The sequence below is a fragment of the Notothenia coriiceps genome, unplaced genomic scaffold (genome assembly GCF_000735185.1).
Source record: "Notothenia coriiceps isolate Sejong01 unplaced genomic scaffold, NC01 NC01_scaffold00002205, whole genome shotgun sequence".
In the NCBI taxonomy this organism is placed as follows: domain Eukaryota; kingdom Metazoa; phylum Chordata; class Actinopteri; order Perciformes; family Nototheniidae; genus Notothenia; species Notothenia coriiceps.
The window spans coordinates 1-20,776 of NW_011334906.1; the positions used below are offsets into that span (position 1 = coordinate 1).

Here is a 20,776-nt window from a genome sequence, read left to right on the forward strand (position 1 = left end):
ATTCTAAAAGTACAATATAAACTTCTCGCTAGAAATCTAATCAAAAGGGTTTTAATGGCCAAACTATCCTACAATTTAGGATTTACAGAGGGTTTTTTGTGAATAAACGACCCTCTGTAACGTTAGCATTCAACAGGAGCACTAGAGGGCGAAACTTTAAAACGTAATTATAGGACGTATTAAGCGCTTGAACAAACGACATATTTGGTCGTAATAAGGGCCTGAATAATCGGCCCATTTGGTCGTATGAGTTGGAGGACTTGTTGTTTGTTTTAAGTTTGAACTGATGTAGAATTGCACAGTGCTTTGCTCTGTGCCAACGCCCAGATAAATCATGAAGGCTTAAATTTGCTTCTGAACTTTAGGATGACCTTCTGATGAGGTGGTGTGTGCTGCTATGTTTGGTTCATGGCATTTCATAAATATCTCTTTGTATTCTTTTCATTTGGATCGTTACATCAGTGGTGAACCGTCAGGGCCTTCAAGGTATTCAGAGAATACCCTGGAACACTCAGATAAAACAAACAAAAAATCTATGTAATTATATAAATAAAATGTATATAAAATGAATAAATGAGAATCGTATCTGTGTTGTTGATCTGTAAAATTACAGTGTTGCGTTGATTTGTTTGTCCTTCTCGGACCATGCACTACGCATTTCAGTGGTTTTGTGTTAGAAAAGAAAGCAACCAATCAGATCTTGTTCTGGGTCTCTGGGTAGAATATCCTTCAACCAAGGTATTCTACATCCTTGATCGAATGCCCTGGCCGTTGCACTGAATGAGAGCGTACCTTTGGATTGACAGTTTGATCAACCAATCAGATATTGATTTGTAGCCAATGGGCGTATTCTTTCAGAGTTTCCCTCGGTTCCAGGGTAGCCTACTCTAGAAGGCCCGCTAGTTAACTGGCTCGAGACAGAGGATCTGAATGCGACGAAGCAATTCATGCCGTTTTATTGTTTTTAACGTTGAAATGGCAAGTGCAACGTTGATGAAGATGAAGTTGTTGCGGAATTGTTGTGAGTACCCTTTTCAAGACGACAATTCAGTGAAAAGACGGACATTATAATGACGGGGGGCGGCAGCGGTGGGGGGTGTGTGTGTCTGGTGTCTACAGAAGATCCAGTTGTGATAGACACGGTTCGCCACTCCGTTGCATATACATTGAGTTTTATTGTCCAGATGTCTTTACGTATTCTGCAGCGGAAGTGCTTCATCATTGTAATGTTTGACTTTTAAGTCCTGATAGTTTTAGTGCAATTTGAATGCCTAGATGTGTTTCATTTCTCTGAGATGAGGAGATAGTGACCTCTGATGAGGGATATTGTTTTTGAAATGTTATGGGTGCAAAGAGAATTTGAGTGTTGAGGTGTTTCCGAGTTTTGGTGTTGATATCGGAGGCTTTGGTGTGTCTGGTCTGCTCACTCAGATGACGAGGTAACAGTGGGGAAGTTCTATGCCACATTCCTGATACAGGACTACTTCAGGAAGTTCAAGAGGCGCAAAGAGCAAGGTCTTGTAGGAAGGCGCTCGTGGGAAAAGCTGAACACAACCATGGCTCTTCAGGTGAGTAAAGCACAATCTCATACATTCGCTGAGTGAGATGAATTAACAGTGATTATATTAGAGCCAATGTCAACTATGACAAAAAAAAAATTACTTTCAAAAGTCAGCCTATTATCTCCAGTAGACAAAGTGAATTTAAAAGGATTGCCAGGCAACTTAGAAAATACTAAATTATTTTGTAGTGCTCACATAACTGAAAGACCACTTTAGAAACAGGATGATCCAAATCAAACTGTCTTTTTACCAAATAAGTAGTTCCTATGAGAACTTTTATCCAGGCTAACCAAAATTTTACATTGTTATCAGTGTTTATGGATAACACTGACGTCACTGAAGTGTACTCTGGTAAAAAAAAAATGTTAGCTCCTAAAAACATTAGGTGCTAACATTTTTTCAACAATAATACTTAACTTGACAGAGATACACATCTGCATAAACCCCCTGTGACATCTTTCAGATCTGGTATTATGGTTTCTCTCTTGGCAGGCTGGCCTGCGCACGCTGCATGACATCGGACCAGAGATCCGTCGAGCCATATCATGTGACCTGCAAGGGGCGGGGCTAGTAGAGGCTGATGGAGAGGAAGAAGAGGATATATACAGGGTAAGTATCCTTGAAGAAACACTTTTTATTTTTATTTTTAGTTATTGAAGGACACTTTTCCTTATATAGGCCAATCAAAACAAACCATGTTCCTCTTGTTTTACATCCTACACTTTTAAGAGTGGTTTCTGTTGATTTAAAAAAATTACTTTCAACTAACAAACTGCCCTTTACATGATTCACTGTTACAACACACATTATATTTGGCATTTTTAAGAATTAGTGAAAGTCATTATCACGTTACATACTGTGCCTGTCACTCATTGTTAACATTATTGCCTTTTCTTTATGTTTTGAATGTCTATGTAATCATTGTAGAACTTCTGGTTGAGATTCCTTAATTTAAACATTGCTTATCTTAGAAAGTGGTACTTGTAAAGAGCTTACTGTGTATAAACCTGTTTCTGTCTTAGTACTCATTGGTTTCTGGTGTCTCTCTGCAGCGTAATGGAGGCCTTTTTGGTAACCATGTCAACCACGTGGGTGCAGATCAGCAAGGCTACTCTCACCCGACCACCGCCACCCAGCGGCCGCTACAGATCCTGCCCTTTTCCTGCGGGGGCTCCACCGGGCCAACCCAAACAGGCAGGAGGGCCAGCGAGGGCGACGCAGGAGAGGAGACAGAGATGAACTCTTCACCTATCCAGTACAACCATCATTATCACTCCCCCCATCCATATAATAACCCCCACTGTATTCCCACCTGCCATCAATCACCAATCCCCTCCAACGCCAACCTCAACAACGCCAACGTGCCCTCGCTTCTCTCCACGTCCAATGGGAGGCAGCAGAAGTGTTTGTTAGGGCGAGACCGTCCGTCCTCTGCCAAAAACCGGTCATCAGTGTCCACCTACAGCAGAGGAGTACACAACAAGCTTTGGAAGTCACACTCCACAAGGTCAGTGAAAAAAAGGATTATAGTCCTTCAACATATGCAGTAGGCGTCTCTAAGAACTGTGTAATATCAGTAGAGGAACTGTTTAAATAAGAATCATAAACCAAAGCAGTCTTACGAGCATTTTGTATGATAAGGAAAACTGACTTCAAAGTGTATTTGAGTAAAGAGAGCATGACTAAGCCAAGCTGATATACTGTCCTGTATGGCTGGTTGATCATTCAATATTCTCAATTAATCGTCACAGATCTATGACATGAATATAATTAGCTGAAACAAATCTTAGTTATGAGGAATAACAATGGAAAAAAAGGGCATGTTTGATAGAAACCCACCCTGAACCACCCTTGCTTCTATGATGACAAAAAGTAGCTTTTGCTTTCAAAAGGTCTCACGTCATGATACTCCTCCCGTAAATCCTGGCATTGTGTGCCCAAACTCTCACTTGTTTTGTTAACATTCATTTTTTCATTTATTTATTATAGTAGAAACGTAAGCAAGCAAATGTGAGCCAAAGCAATTTAAGGTTTATTTGTAGTTGAGAATGACTCACTAATATAAAAATAATTATACAACAGGTGCAACTTTCATTCGTGTAATCTTGTCTATTTTTTCATTGCATGCTACCTCTCTTTCCGTCCCTCTCCCAAATTATACCGCTCCTCTCCTCTGAACAGGACACGCTACTATGAGGCCTACATTAGGTATGTGCATGAATTTTTTTTTTTTTCACAGTATGATTTTTGGTGTGTGACACAAACTCGCTGTGATGTGAATGCTTCTTACTAATAAAAAGAGAAGATGTGTCTGTTTCAAAGCATGCAATAGAGGACGAGCGCTGTGGAAAGGCCTTGTGATGTTTACAGTAATAATGTCCGCATAAAATCTACAACAAATAGTAACTGTGAATAAAGTCCTCATGTAATTCCTATATGTGAATGATCATCACATTTCTACAGATAAATGTTTGACTTGTTTACTTTAACGTTTGACTCAAAGGTCAGAGAGCAGCAGTGGGCTCTACCCCACCATTCGCCGAGAGGAGTCAGGGGGCGGAGACAGCGATGAAGAGCGAGGCTCGGGAGAGTACTTCAGTGGGGAGGAGTTTCAGGAAGACGACATCATGGTCACAAAGGACAGGTAACAGCAGCTGTCAGCCCAACAGGATGTAGCGGCGTATCTTGTTTATATTACTTTATTTATAAGTATTATCTCAATGGCAAGAATTTATGCAGCACGTCTCACTTTTGATTAATGGTGCATCGCTGGTATCATGCTCTCCAGTAACAACATAATAACAATGAACTTATTTGCTACCTTTTTCTCTCTTTTTACCACTTTGTTTTATAACGCTGACATAATTATTTGGGCGACATTACAGCATTTAAATAGGTGGGGCGAGTATATTAGGTATATAAAGGTTGGCGGCGTTTCCTCTTATCTCAAGCAATATTCAAGTTTTTTCTAGTTAATTTACTTAATGTATCTAAGGGAATATGCAGGTTTTTTAAAATAAATTCATGAAGTAAATCTTGGAATTATTACCTACAATGGCTCTTAATACAGCATAGTAACATGAACAAGATATGAGTTTTTTTTTTAACTTTTTGTTCCACAGATTGTTCAACAGGGACCAGCGTGATGCAGAGGCAGACCTTGACCACATGGTTTCCAGGGGCGACCAACAGCCTGATGGTTACTTTGACGATGACCAACAGCCGATCTACCAAGACGAAAGGCGGTCACCCAGGAGATGGCTCTTACCCTCGCCTCAAGGTGATATGCAACAGCAGAGCAACTGTAGTTAAGTTTATTAAGATGAGTGATTGAGAAGTAATTCAGATTATTTAAAACAGTAAGATTAAATGTTTTTATTCAATGATCAACAATATCAATTTTATCAATTTGTTACAAATACCAATAAACTAGGCTGATTCATTCACCTTCAAATTAACAAGTTGTGTTTCTGTTATTTGGAAGCAGCTTTTTGTAATTAATACAAAGGGAAAAAGTTAATAATTCATCTGGTGTTATTATTACATATATTTGTGCATTAAATTAGCTTTTTTCCCCTCAGCCTGCACAAGACCAACATTCAGTTTTGAGTGTCTTCGTAGAAGAAGTAGTCAGGATGATGCTCCTCTCTCTCCATCCTGCACAGCTCTTCCACTGCACCTTGTACATCAACAGGTACACACACACACATTTTTTATATTTGGATATTGTGATGCATTCATCTACAGTACGTCCCGGACCTGTTTTTGCTCTTCTCTTTACCCCAAAATGCCTTCCTTTTTTGTTCGCCTCTCAGGTGATGGCGGTGGCCGGTCTCGATGCCAGCAGAATTCACCGCCGGTCTCCGACGCGATCGCTCCGCTCCTGGGTCACGCCTCCTACCTCGCCCATCAACAGGGACTGCTCGCCCTGCTACACACCTCTCATACAGGTCTGCCTCACTGTGAGATAACTTATTTCTAGATAAAGCTCAGGTCGTCTAGCGTTTGCCCTAACAAAGGGGTTGTTCATGTCAATATTGGTGAGATGTAAAGGTTTTTAGTGAGCTTTACAGGTCTTAAGGGACCCTATTATACTTTTGGGGGGTTTACCCTTTCCTTCGGTGTGTTGTATATGTTTTTGTGCATGTAAGTAGTCTGCAAAGGCTAACATCCCAAAGTTCCTCTCCCGCACACACCCCCCGTGCTGAAAAGCCTTCATTGGACTCATTCGTTTACTTCTGTAACATAGTAACATCACTACGTAACACTCGTGTTTTTTATGGGCTAGGGCTCCACCGCATTGTAATTGATAGGCTAAGAGGCGGGACATCTATAAGCGGCTGAACAATCACAACATAGCTGGCCAGCTAACCAATCAGAGCAGACTGGGCTCTGGTTTCAGACAGAGGGTGAAAAGAGGTTCTGCAGCACAGGCATTATGAGAGAAATAAATACCTTTTTGAACATTAAAGCATTTAAACATGTCACAGTAGACATGACAAAATACAGTCATGTTCGGAGCCCCTAAAGGTTCATGGAGAGAAAAAAAAACTATCTTGTGCGCACAATATACTTTCTCGTTCGCACAAAATACTGTATCTTGTGCGCACTAAATACTATCTTGTGCGCACAAGATAGTATTTAGTGCGAACGAGAAAGTATTTACCGGTGCGCCAAGTAGGAAGTGGAGCACAGAGGAGACAATCGTTTCATTGCAGACTGTTATGTTTATGTGGAGAAATGGCAGTGCATACATTATTTGAGATATATTTCAAACTCGGACTTCATTTAGGGACATTTTGGTCAGGGGTTTAGAGCTAGGCAATTTTTTTAAGCACCGGATTCGCAAAACAGAAGAGTCTGCAGACCAGTCTGCTTTGATCTACGAATTCCTGTCCGTGACTCTCACAGTATCTGCTGCCCACAGCTGTTTTATAGAAGGAAAACCTCCTTCACTTTATGAAATATCTGCAGCACCGGTGGCCTTTATTACGAAGCAGGATTTGCTATTTACTATTCATTCATGAAGTATCACGCTGCGCTGTCAGCACGCGTCTCCATGTTTGTGATTGGTCAAATGTTGCTAACCCCATCCCTTTCAGGTGAACGCGCTCTCAGCCGGACAGAGAAACCCTGGTTGATTTACTGAGTTGATAACCAGCTTCGTAGGACCGCTTAGCGAGATCGCGTTTTTTAGGGTTAGTTAAGCCGGGTAAATCGAACATATCCAGGGTCTGTTGAACTGGCTTCGTCGTACAGGGCACTGGAGGCAGTAACGTGTAACTCAGCAGAATCTGAGAAGAGCAGCACCAGCTGCAAAGAGCTGTGCCTTTTACTGTTTACTTCACTGCGTTTCCCTTCATTAGAACAGCTGAATAGAGATCGAGGCTGCTACGTTTAACCGCACACACCTCTACACACAACGAACTACCAGAGTATTCCCCCTCGTTTTATGAAGGAGATGTCCTGTCACCGGGGCGCATGATGTGTGTGTGTTTGTGCTCAGCTCCGCTCTGTGTGTGTGTGTTCTGTGTGTTTGTGTGTGTCCGACCCACCGGCATTTGTTTTCTAATTACCACGAACAGTAATTTACACACATCTGGTTCTCCATAGTTATATGTGTATTCCCAAGTTAAAGAAATGTGTTAATCTTAATCTCGGTGTAGTGCTTAGTCCTGTCGGAGTGTACCGGAACGAACAACACTATCATAAACAAATGCCCACACCCACACCCACACACACACACACACACACACACACACACACACTCTCACTCACACACACACGCACACACACACACACACACACACACACACACACACACACACACACACACACACACACACACACACACACACACACACACACACACACTCTCTCTCTCACACACAGACACACACAGACATACACACATATTCTTCATAAAAACTAATAATATGGCGTAATAATCGGGCAGTTCGATGTTTTTAACATAAGAACAAGAAAGTATATCGTGCGCACAAATTAATAAAACGTGGCCTCGTTTTATTTAAATTGAGGCCACGAATTACATCTCGTGCGCACAAGTTAATAAAGCGGGGCCTCGTTTTATTTATCTTTCTCTCTATGAACCCTCCTGGGCTCCGTAGTCATGAAACCTCAAAATGAGCATAATAGGGCCCCTTTAAAAAAGTCAGAGTGATAGTCTTTATAAAGATTGTTCTCGTCGGAATTAACTATGCTTGCTTAATACATTGTCTGCAAGTGTTTGTAGGTCTTTTTTTCTATAAAGTCATGTTCGTGTGTATCTGTGTGTGTGTACTCAGGTGGACTGGCGTAGTCACGGCAGCGTGGGTAGCCTCCCCGGAGCGGTGAAGAGGAGTTTGTGGTATACAGACGGCCATGACGGTCCTCCCAGCCGCAGTCACTCTCCGTCCCGCCTGCAGCTGCCCGCAGAGTGCCGCTCTCACTTCCAGCAGAATAGAGGAAGCGCTATCAGTGTGGTGGAGGCTGTGAGTAAAGATTATAAAGGGTCCTCCAACTTTAGAAAAACTCTGATAAGATTTAATTAACATATATTTAAATGTATCATAGTTTGAAAGCTGACTTTATATGCGAGTGTAACATTAATACTTTTATTACCAAGCCCTTGATAATTGAAATTGTTTAACCAATGAATTGTCGTTTACCAACATCAAATTTATATTTGACCAATTCTTATATTTGATAAGCAGTCAAAACTTTTTTTCTCCTGGAACCCCTATGAGGACTGTCAGAATCCCCCTGTGTCTCAACATTTACTTGAAGGTCCCATATTATACTATATTTGAAAAATATATTATAGGGCCATATCTATACAAAACTATCTCTGAACTGTTGTGCTCAAAATACCAAACAGATCACCCATTTTAGCCATGCCTCATAGTCATACCCCTCTATTTCAACCCTCGTACAAAAGCGCTGATTTTGGGTCCGTCCCTTTAAATGTAACCGAGCTGCTGCTGGCCAGCCAATGAGCTCTGTGAAGAGAAGTGTGTCTACCAGCAGAAACTCAGCTAAACGCTGCCGGGATTAAACGCCATATTATGTTCCAAACCACATCAAGAATTATTTCTGAAACAGTATGGAGCTCAAACGCTTTCTCTCTCGTGGGTTTATCACAAGGACAGTACCTTTTTACATCTGGCTTCTTTACACATATTCTCTCTAATACAGCGTCCGCTCTGAGTGTTAGCGATGCTTGTTTATGTAAACACTGACCATATTACTTCCAAAACACGTCACACATTTCCGATATGATGTCAAGTCCACAGCAAATCTGGATCAGCTCCGTTGTACCCCCGTTTTTAGAGATGTGGGTAAGGAGAAAAGAGAAAGGGTTTTATTTTCTGACACTTTGTGAGTCTCCTTACATACCGGGGACACATATTTATGTATAAAAGACATACAAAAATGCATTTTGCATAATAGGTGACCTTTAAATTGTGACTTGAAATAATGTTTCACTTCCCCAGGTGTTGATCTCCGAGGGTCTTGGGAAATATGCCAAGGACCCCAAGTTTGTGACAGCGACCACAAACGAAATCGCAGACGCCTGCGAGATGACCATCGATGAGATGGAGAGCGCCGCCAGTAACCTGCTGAATGGCAGTATAGGTAGCTGCAGCACAGGGGCCACGGGCAGCGAGGGCTCGGACTCGCAGGCCGCCTCGCAGCTCAGAGACAGCAGCATCCGGGACTACAGCGATGAGGAGCCCTGCGTGGCTCTGAAATGTGAAGAGGACCTAACAGATGAGATGATATGCATCACATCCCTATAGCAGCTGCTCACATGGGATTATTTAGGTTTTTTCAATTGAATTTCTACAACTAATCCACAGTGAGGGGAATTTCTCAGTTCAGGAGCATCCTGGGGAAAATGTTAAATATGGGGGGATAAGAGAACAAAGTGCCTTGTTTTCTCTTTCTGTGGAGTGGAGACGCAGAGAGGAACAGATGGTTGTATGGGAGAGCTGAGATTCAACATATTGAAGCCAGAGAGACTCAATCTTTTCACCGGCCTGCCGGTCATTCAGCAGGAACTCGGGATACTCCTTAAGGTGTTTTATTTTGTTATTTTCTTCATTATTAACGGTGGTTTGAAACAACAGAATAACCTGCCAGCCTCGCAAAGCCAGCCCAAAGCTCATAAGTTAGTTTTCCCAAAAACATACTTTGAGAAAGAGCTGCACACCTTGGTAAAATACTGGAAGTTAATGTACTTGGTTATTCATATTATTTGTTTTGCCTCTGTACTACAGTGCATTGTTTTTCAAATTAAACAGCAACATTGATGGCTTTAATTTGAGGAGTTTGCATATTGAGTGAACAATAGCGGGATTGTTCTGATGCGTAATCCAAAAGTTGTGGGAACATGTTTAAAACAAGAACAGCTTTCCTACAACATAAAACTGTGTCACACTGATGTTTGAAAGAGTAACGCTGGCTTTGCGAAGCTGCTTTTGTCCTGCTGCAAAATGTCTTGTCCTGAGTCCTTGTTTTCAGATGGGTGTTTCATGTCATGTATATAACGTGTGATTTTATAAAAAAATAACCTTTAGTGGTCACGATAAGAGACCCTGGTTATTCACATTCTAGATTACATTCTGGCCTCCTACGTCTTGAATTACCACATAAAAGTTGAATAAAACAAATTATATTTTTATTTTGTTAATTTATTTCAGCTATTGTTACTGCAGAGCTACACTCAGGCTGATCTGAGTCCAGATGTTTCAGGGTTAAGCATTGCTCGTCTCGGTACTTGAAAAGGAGATCACATATCACAGAATAAAGACTTTGTCCCCAGGCATATCCTTCTGTTTCACACGTGCACAATGATCTGAAACACAGAAACTGTGTGTATATAATACTCTTCGCCCTTTACAGCAACAGAGAATTAATGTTACCGCATTTTAGTTGCTTAAATACTTTAAACACCCTTAAAATAGAGGAATATATGGTAGTTAGTAAACTGTTTCCATTGTGATCCTTAAAGGGGCCCTGCATGCCTTTTTGGGGGTTCCTCATTCCCGTAGTGTGTTGTATAGGTTTGTGTGCATGTAAATCGTCTGCAAAGGCTAAAATCCCAAAGTTCCCTCATGCTTCTATTGGCTAGCGCTCCAACACATTGTACGTGATAGGCTAATGGGCGGGACGTCCATAAGCGTCTGAACAATCACAACAGAGCCGGCAAGCTAACCAATCAGAGCAGACTGGGCTCTGGTTTCAGACAGAGGGTGAAAAGACCGGGCAGGCAGTATGAAAACAAAGCACTTTTTGAAGATTATAGCATGTAAACATGTCACATTACAATAACATTCATAAAACCTGACCATTAGCATAATAGGGCCCCTTTAATTTTTATCCGAGCCCCTTAAAGACTATGAGGAGAGACCGTTTCATTGTTAGAAACTCAGCCATAATACGCAATGAAAATAGGACAAACATCAGATAATACTGTAGAGGAGTTGTTCTACTTTATGACGTAAAAGCTGATGTGGCACATTAGTCTACGTTAACATGCTGAATTAGGCTTCAAGTAGGAATTTGTTTTAGATTACTCATCTAGACCAGGGGTTCCCAAACTTTACAGCCCGCGACCCCCAAAATAACAGTGCCAGAGACTGGCGACCCCCTGTCGACGGACGGGGAGTCGCCGTGAATTAATTTGTTTGTAAAGTTTGAGAAACAGAGCCTCGTTGCGGGGAAATTATACAGATGGCTAGTCCGCCCCTGAAAATGTCTATGCAAACGTTATTATTAATAATACTTTTTTTTTTTTAATTATAAAAAAAATGAATCAATTTTTTTTTATACATTTTTTATTTATTTTTTTCATTTTTATTTTGTAATCATCTCGCGACCCCCACTCGGGGTCTCGCGGCCCCCCCCCACTTTGGGAACCCCTGATCTAGACAAGAAAACTAATAATCCAGAGATTCATGCCTGAGTCATTCAAATATTTGCTGACATGTTAGTTTCACCTACTGAGCAACAATGATAATAAACAATGAATTCCTCTTCAGGCATTTGAGACCATGAGTCAATTCACGCACATAGATTTCAAGTTTTGACAGATATTGGACATTTGTGACTCACTGACAGTGTACATTTTGAACAACATAACTCTGCTAAGACAAATGTAATTCTTTGTGTGTGTCTTTTGACTGAAATTATGTCAGCTCCTGCAATGTATTCCTATTTATTTTCAATTCTTATGCGAGTGCTCAACTAGTCTACAACAGCTGCTGTCTGTGAAGGGAACCTACATAACCTTCTTGTAGATTAAAAACAACATGTATCTTTGCTACAGCACTAACCAGTCTTTTTCTACCACTGCCAACCGTAAAAAGGTCTTCAGGTGTACTTTTACAAACTACAATGGTTTGTGGCTGCTGGGCTATCTACTTTTTTCCTTCAATATAATACTGTTGTCAGGGCAACATGTGTAATCTGTACAACCAAAGGGCTCTTTCAAATATAAAACCAAAAGCAAGAGATTGTTAAGTGCATTTAAACGCACATGAATATTCAATTATTATTCCAGATTTGTTTCCATTATTTATATGTTGTCAAAAAGTATGCAGATTATTGTGTACAATGATGACAAAAAGGTTCATTCTTATACTGGGAAGTTATTTTCTTTATAGTCAATAAACATACAGGTGAATTTAACCTGAGCTTTATATGAACTGTAAATGCACTCATGTCTTGATTGGCCAACACTGCAGATACATATGACATTTACCAACTGCATGTAAATTGTGTTTCACTAAGAATTAATGACTCATACTAATTGTTATTACCTCTGTGACTATCCGGATGTGTTGGTTAAAATGTCAGGGAAACTGTCACAGTGTTTGATTGACAGGTGAACAAGAAGCAGTGAAAACTAAACAACCAACATCAGAAAAAAACGAAACAAGAATTACATTTAAAATCTATTAATTTTCACTAAATGCAATCAGACTATTCTGACCTACAAATACATGTTTAAAGTATTTAAGATCACGTTAAAAGCCATATTACATGCTTTAGGGAGAAATCTGTACATTTGCTGCACCTAGGAATACTCATCTGGCTGTTGTGGGAATCAAATCTGTTCCATTCATTACAGAACAAACCAAAACATTTAGTTAATTCAGTGTTTGAGACAGCCAACGACACCAGAAAATATAATCATCTGCTGCTTATTCATCTATTCAGTTCCATTTAGACTTAACAAAAGAAGCATTGTGACAAAAACCAACACAGAGCATCGTTGTCCAACTGAAGGCTTTATTATTTTCTATTGTTCCACTGCCATACAAATGTCCATGGAATGACAACATGTATACAATCTGTACAGTGTTTGTAAAAAACAAAGTGATACACATTTCTGCTTTCTACCCATTTGTTGTATGGAAATTAAACAATATAGCTCTATCTACTTGTAGCATAAGTTCTAGTACCTTATAGATTTTGTACCAATGAAAATCAAACACCCTGTTTTGTACATTTTAATTCTTGACGATGAACCTGCTGAGATTTTTTCACTGAATAAAGTCAAGAGGATAAAGTTAGGTTGGCTCTTGTGTTTGTTTACAATCATAAGAAGAATACAAATATAAAGAACGTTCACAATAATGTTCACTTAAAAAGCCTTCATTAGGACACACATGATTCCAACATTTAGTAAACACAGCTCATAGTGTAAACCCTGTAATGTTACTTCATAGTATAGAGTATAGTGCAAAGCTCAATAAGACACATTGTAATTCATTGTAGCACTCGGCTGTTTCCATCACAGCTAAAAACTAAAAACGCATATTTAATTAAAATCAGCACTTCATGCATGAATTTGAGGACGATTTTCAGTAAATTCGATTCTAAAATGTATATCAGTAACACAATATACATCAAAAGTAATTCAACAAACAGGCACATATAGTATTATCAATAATACTTATTGATCTTCAAAAGCTTCTTTGTAAACACGCTACATTGAGATAAAATGTATAAAGATTATTGTATACGCTTTTTTTCAGTTTCAACAAGTTTTTAGTGTATAGTTGCCATAAAAAGCATTTTAAGACACAATTATCAGCAACATTATGCTAAGCTATAATTTGCAGCTTAGTCAAATTAAACAGACTGCCCTGAACGGAAGGCAACACAAAGCTGTTAGCTGTAAGACTTCATATTCAAGTGGGTCGCTGCTGTGCCAGCAACTCTGGGACAGGGGTAGAAAAAGTACTCTATTTGTCTTTAATACTGTCTTTTTATAAAGTTAAGGTAGCAATACAAAATTGTAAAAATACTCTGTTACAAGTAAAAGTCCTGCATTTAAAATCTTACTTAAGAAAAAGTACTGGCATCAAAATATAGTTAAAAAACCTTAACATTGGCTAATCACTTAAATAAATCCTGGATGAAGCTGGCCTACTTTTCAGCTTTACTAACAGTTTTAAATCAAACCCAATATGTTCTATGGTCCCTTCGCTGAATTAAAACAGGTGCAACAAAAACAGCATTTCGTTGAACTGTTGAATCAGCTAGCTTCCAGGAAGGAAGAGGGATGTTACCATGGTGACGGCTGAACTCACAAAATAGATTAAACAGAAAACGTGCTGGGCTGACAGTCTGCTGATTAACAGCCAGACAAGAGTAATGATGACTCATACGACACTCTTGATGTGGCCAAAAAGATATAATCTACGAGACTGACGAAAGGAAAGAACTTTGTTGTCAACACTTGTCTTTTTACAGGCTAAGCACTAGTGTTGTGAAATGTTTAATCTCACGTTGGTATTAACATGAAACCTAGCCCCAGGGTCATACCAGGAAAATAGAGTGTGATGATTGAAGTGGTTTTTTTTATATACGGAGGGTTAGGTTATTATTAAGCTTATAATACTATGGGTTGTTGTGTAAGCATAAGATATGTGAACTTCTCACATACCGAAACCAATTCAAAGTTGATATAGTGTTAACAAGGTATTGCCAGGCATCTTTCCCAGAAACCATTTGTTTCAACCATGAAGTGCCAGCACGCCGCTGACCTTATAAACATGAGGGAAAACTGTGATTCATATTAGCTCAAATATAATTAAATACATATGTCATTTTAAAAGTAAGAACATGAACAATGTAAACTGCTAACATTGACTTGATTTGTTTTACACCCTTATGGCTTTGAATTAACATAGCATAGATCAGCCCTCATAATTATTGATCACCTGTGACTACACATCAAACTGACCTTGTGTGTGCACATCAGGTGCAACACACTCCCATTATTATCTACAAGGCCGATGATCCTGATCTAACAAACAACAAGCTGTTTACTGCTGTTGTCGCCTGATTGTGTATCTTGCTGTTACCCTTCACTCTGTTCATCTTTGTGTGTCGAGTGTCGGCGGTCGGTACACAGGAACCCCGGGGTCCGCGAGAGGAGGACGACCTCTGATGATGTCAGCAGCCTTCTCCGCCAACATGATGGTCGGAGCGTTCAGGTTGCCGCTGACGATGCTGGGCATGATGGAGGCATCGATCACGCGCAGTCTCTCCAGTCCCATGACGCGCGTGTTGGAGTCGACCACGGCCATGGGGTCGGAGGGCGAGCCCATCTTACAGGTGCAGGACGGGTGGTAGGCGCTGTCAGCCTTGCGCCGCACAAAAGCGTCGATTTCGGAGTCGGATTGGACCTCGGGACCAGGCTGGACTTCGGGACCGCGGAATGATTCGAAGGCCTTCTGGGCAAAAATCTCTCTGGAGAGCTTGACACACTGCCTGAACTCCAACACATCAATGTCTGAAAGGAGATATAAGAGTAGTACTATGAGCAGTATTCCATTTAAAATCCAAAGACCAAGGAAACATATTATATAAAGTACAACCATAATTAAGCAGGTCTAGACAGTACGCTCTTTTGGGAAGTTCTCCAAACCTTTGATGATTTTAGTGCCTGAATCTTACCGGTGGAGAGATAGTTTGGCTGGAGAATGGGGTGATCCAAAGGGTTGGCGCTCTTCAGCTTCATCCAGCCGATACTGGTGCTCCTCATCATTCCCACATGAACCTACAACACCAACAGAAACAGTCGTTACTGCTGGATGTTTTGGGCTCACACTTACACGCCATACTGTATGTACTGCACAGGTAGACTCCCAGGGTTTCCAAAATGGCCTAAACACCAAGTTCTGAGACTTTCCATGCCTCAAATTCATATATCGGCGAATGCATGGATCAAGGTTAATTACTGTTAGAACACTGAGAGTTCTTTATAAGATGAAGGAGTCTCACAGAAGGCCACAGAAATAATATCAAAATAACTTCAATCACTTTCAATCATGTCGATTTACAAAAATGTTCAGGACCTTGATTTTTCCCCCTTAAATTGACAAAGCTTCAAGGCTTTTAAAGACCCATACTGACAGTGAGGAGAACGCAACCTTACTGTGTGAGAAAAAAACCTGACATTATTTGTGCAGCAAAACCTCCTCTGTTTTATTAGAGGAGGTTTTTACGCAGTTAAAAATGCACTTTCAGAAAACTCTGCAAACCGAGAAATTAGTAAAGTAAAGCAACTATTATTTGTTGAACGAACACTTTCATAACATCTCGTGGATTGTCTTCTCTACATCTCCATTATGCCATTCTCAATATTAATGTATTTGCAATCATGATTCCTGGACACAGAAACACATTCATCAAAGAAAAGGCCTTTTGTAGCAATTCAATAGAAATGTAATGTTGGGATGTCTTAACTTGCTCCTCTCAGGTATCCTTCTCTGGCAAAGCTGTAAATCTGTGATCCGCATCAGCAAGCTCACTCTCAACTCTCAAGCGATTCCCAAGGAGCTCTTTTTATTAAATAAAGGTATGCAGTGCATGTGGTTTTCCCTGGAATAGCACGTGACTGTATAAACACTAAGTATGTGCTTTACGTGACGGGCTGGTTAGTCTAATCTATTGTGTATGCATCACTTTATGCTTTCCACGACACACTGTTGACACACAATAATACACAGCTCCCTGTGTAATAAAAGGAAACCATAATCATAAATCCTGATAGCTGCCACACATATGCAGTGAAGTCAGCTCCCACCTTCTTACATAGACACACACCTGATATGCCTCGATCTTGGAGGCAACTCGCCCGTGGTCGATGACCTGCGATGGCAGGAAGTGAAATTGGATGTCTGGGTGTGTGATTTTTGGACCGCTGCGGATGAACCCCCCGCTCTCCAAGTGGGCTGTTGCTCCATAACCTAGAGGACACTCATCATGGTTAATGAGGTTGCACACATAGCATCTGCCTTGTGTTTGTCATAGATGACAGATATGTCACACATGAGTACACAGGTGTAGATGGTGTCTCTGTCTCATCTTGTCTCGTGGTGTGTCTAATGAGTTGGCAGCTATGTGATGCATGTGGCAACTGGCAAACCTGCACACCACGGAAAGGACTCTTTATCTGCCTTTACGTGATGGGATATTTCCTTTTAGTTCAAATCTGTGTTTCTGTGGTTACCTCCCCTGTTGTCTGTGTCCCAGCTAAGCTGTTATCTCGTTGGTTACGCTTTGTAAGGTAAATGGAGGACAAAGTTGAAATCATTTGAACTTTGAGCTCTTTATCCTCAACAATGGCACACGGCTGCTGCAGGGAGCTTTTACTGCTGATCACTTGGTTATGACATTTTTATCTTGGTCTTTTAAAACCTCCTCTTACAACAGATTATTGTTCAAATTGAGCAGATACATCACCACCAGGGTTTATTTGTGTTTCTCCTGTTGCTAGTAATAACATCATTTTCTGACTTTCTTTCTTTGAACAAACAGAGTTTGTTAATTTTAACCCATACCTGTTCATAACTGATATTTCTTTTTGATATATTTACTTGAAATTCCGTGATATACAGTAAACCTACAAAAAAGTCACTATTTTTGCAGAAGTGTTTTGGTTACCAGTGAACATGGTGAGCCACTCCAGGCCTATCTTGACCATGTGGAAAGGTTTCTGTGCCTTGTAGAGGGAGATGGGCTGAGTGCACTGCTGCTGGACGTACAGCTCCAAATGATCCTGCAGGTTACTGCCAACACCTGAAAAACAAGAGAGGAATAACCAGGCATTTTTCAGAGGCCTTATTATGCTTTTTTAGGGTTTCACTTTCCTGTAGTGTGTTACATAGGTTTGTATGCAGGTTAATTGTCTGCAAAGACAGGGAAGAAAAAAAAAGGCTTTTTGTTACATTCACACATGTACAAATGTAAAAGTATAGGCACAATATACAAATATGGCACGGCAGGGCCCCTTTAATACAATGCATTCCGGGGCAGGGCTGAAAGCGTTATGAGGTGCAAATGAATCCCTCTATTCTCATGTGTATCAAATAAACTATCAAAACTCTATCAAATCTATGCATCTTTAAATCTCAAATTTTTTCTTTCGATTTCTGTTGTTTAAATAATGGCCTTTAAAATGCTTGCATGGTTTAAAAAAAAAATGAATATACCTGGCAAGTGCTGGACCACAGGGATGCCGTGTTGTTTCAGGTCATCAGCATTCCCCACCCCAGACAGCATGAGTAGCTGAGGGGAGTTGATGGCTCCTCCACTTAATATCACCTCTTTTTCTGCATATGCCTGAAAAGAGACCAAAACCACTTTGAACAGGAGTTCACATCAATACTAGCGGCTATATGCTTTGATATAAATGCTAATGTAAACATGTTATCATTTTGACGACACAATTACGGTAAAGACATTGTAATGTGAACCCCATGACGACATGAGTCAAAGAGTCAAAGTGATGAGATTATCTCTCTGGGGAACATGAGGGTTTGAACAGTGAATAACTGGATGAGTGAGTGCAAGCTGAAAAGTCAGGAGATAATTGAAGCCATTATGAGGCATCCAATGGGCAACGCAGAAATCTGTGCCAATTGTTCCAAAAATGGTTCTTTATGAATTATTTGTAATTGTATCGATCGTACCCTTTTCTTTTGTCCATCCTGTGTGTACTCCACGCCAACGGCTCGGTTGCCATCAAACAGGATCTTGGTGGTCAGGCAGCAAACCTCTGTCGTCAGGTTGGGCCGACCCAGGGCGGGCCTCAGGTAGGCGCTGGCTGTGCTCCATCTCTTTCCTGGACACATTTGGGCAGTGAGATGTAGGCAATATTTAAGTGTTGGTTTATTAAAGATGTATAAATACAAGTTCCTATTCCGTCTAACCTTTATGAACGGTCATGTCCATCCAGCCCAGGCCCTCCTGTTGCTCTCCGTTCATGTCGTCAGTGAAGGGGTATCCTGCCTGCTGCCCCGCCTCAATAAAGGCTTTGTGCAGGGGGTGGTCGGTCTTCCCTCTGGACACGTGAAGAGGTCCACTGCCTCCCCGGTACCTACAGTACAGGGTCACATAAGAAACACAAATGTTATGATGATAAAAGTCACTTTTCAAAATGAAATCCATTGATTTGGTCTGTCAGATGTTTTATTTTCATTAGTTTTAATTAAAATATTAGGTGCTTTTCATGCCGTATTCTGTTGTGAGGTATGCTTTTTAGGTATGTAGAAACCAAAATGATTACGGTAGTTATTATACAGGTTTTTTTCTTTTTAAAAATACAATGAAATGGATGCTTTTGGCCCGTGGAACACCATTAATTTATAGTTGTATGCCTCTGAGCAAAAGGTTTGTGAATCCTGATGCATGGCAATGGTTTTGAGATTTGACACATAAAAGTAGAATAATGTAAAAATGTGCACGACCTGAACTCCCAATTCCTGCATGTGATTAAGAATACAATGCAAGGAAATGTTTTCCAAAAATAAATAGCTTTGGACATTTTTCCTTGGGGGCCTCATCAAGGCTTAAGTAATCTAATGCCAGACGAATGATGGAAAAAGTAAAGCCATTACATTTACAGTTTGTTTTTTTATAACATGTAAAGCGTGTGAACATCGCCACTCCAGTACTCTGAAGATTTCCAGGGGTGTTTCCTGGACCTGGAAACATTCGGGGCTTAGTCCACAGTGGCGGTGCCAGAGATTTTCTTTTGGGGGTGCTGTGGGGTAGCTTGACGTGTCATAGAGGGTGCTCAAACATGTAGGGTTTCCCAGTAATGTACCGGTGCGGAGGCATACAGTCGATGTTTCTACTGCATAACTCCCACCACACGCACATACACAGTGTACCTGCGACTGTTACAATGAAGGCTCGATTATCAGCTCACGGCATATAGGTGTAAGCAGGGGTAAAGTGCTATTTTTATAATAGCGGGGGGTGGACCTAACATCCTCTAGAGGGGTCCGGGGGCATGCTCCCACGGGAAGATTTGTTTTTAAATATTGAAGTTAAAAGCATCAATCTGGTGCACTTTGAGAGCAAAATTAAGAGATCTATGGATACATCTCTCAACACCCAGAGGAAACAGAACTGTAAACAGATTTTCTTTTTCTTTATGGATATTTTACAAATCACTCCCCTTTTAAACTGTATTCTTGTTTTACTGTCATGTAGTATTTCATAACTGTTTTTCATTTAATCTCTTATTTTTTTATAACTATAATGATCATATGAAGGTGTTCCTTGGAACTAATCTTTTACATAAGAATTGCATTCACTGAACACGGGAAATTACAATCCTGCCGTCCTCTCTAGTGTCATGATGAGGTTCAGGTAAAGCACGGTTAATTTATTATTCAGGGTAATTCAGAAATCACATGACTTGAAGTCATATCTGATTTCAGATGTGGGAAGTTACTAAGTACACTTATTCAAGTAGGCTACTGTACTTAAGTTCCATTTTGAGATCATTTTTAAGTCAATAAAATCATTTCAATTTATATTGGGAGTCGAGTCGTTAGTTTGTTTAGTATATGGCCATGTAATAAGCAGGATAATGTGCAGCGACTTGGTCATTATGGGGAAAAGAACACCCGACGCGAAGCGAAGGGTTCTTGATGAGACCAGCACGGATGACCACGTGCTGGTGATGAAACTCTCCAATTGGCTCGGCAAAAGTTTGCTGTTGCTTTGTGTCAGTTTTAACTCGCCACTTCCATTCACATTTTTCATCATTGTTCCACAATGTTTATCATCATGAAATTAATATCTATATATTTTATACTATACTTGCACTGCTTACCGTTTTCATACTTTATATATCTTAGCATATTCATACACACTGTTCATACTGCTCACAGGCTGCT

At 40.4% G+C, this 20,776-nt stretch overlaps 2 protein-coding genes across 2 annotated transcripts; one reads left to right on the forward strand and one right to left on the reverse strand.

Moving 5' to 3' along the window:
- Positions 1 to 1,431: 1,431 nt before the first annotated feature.
- On the forward strand, positions 1,432 to 10,517 carry LOC104966543 (voltage-dependent L-type calcium channel subunit alpha-1D-like; the record flags this gene model as incomplete). The annotated part of the gene is made up of 10 exons (XM_010795730.1): positions 1,432 to 1,568; positions 2,055 to 2,171; positions 2,615 to 3,069; positions 3,744 to 3,770; positions 4,066 to 4,206; positions 4,685 to 4,842; positions 5,144 to 5,256; positions 5,378 to 5,512; positions 7,868 to 8,053; positions 9,056 to 10,517. Coding segments are annotated over 10 exons (1,775 nt in total), but the record flags the coding sequence as incomplete, so codon positions are not given.
- A 985-nt stretch (positions 10,518 to 11,502) lies between these two features.
- Positions 11,503 to 18,963, reverse strand: chdh (choline dehydrogenase; the record flags this gene model as incomplete). The annotated part of the gene is made up of 7 exons (XM_010795740.1): positions 11,503 to 15,372; positions 15,537 to 15,639; positions 16,689 to 16,831; positions 17,529 to 17,663; positions 18,077 to 18,206; positions 18,557 to 18,708; positions 18,797 to 18,963. Coding segments are annotated over 7 exons (1,249 nt in total), but the record flags the coding sequence as incomplete, so codon positions are not given.
- Positions 18,964 to 20,776: the final 1,813 nt, after the last annotated feature.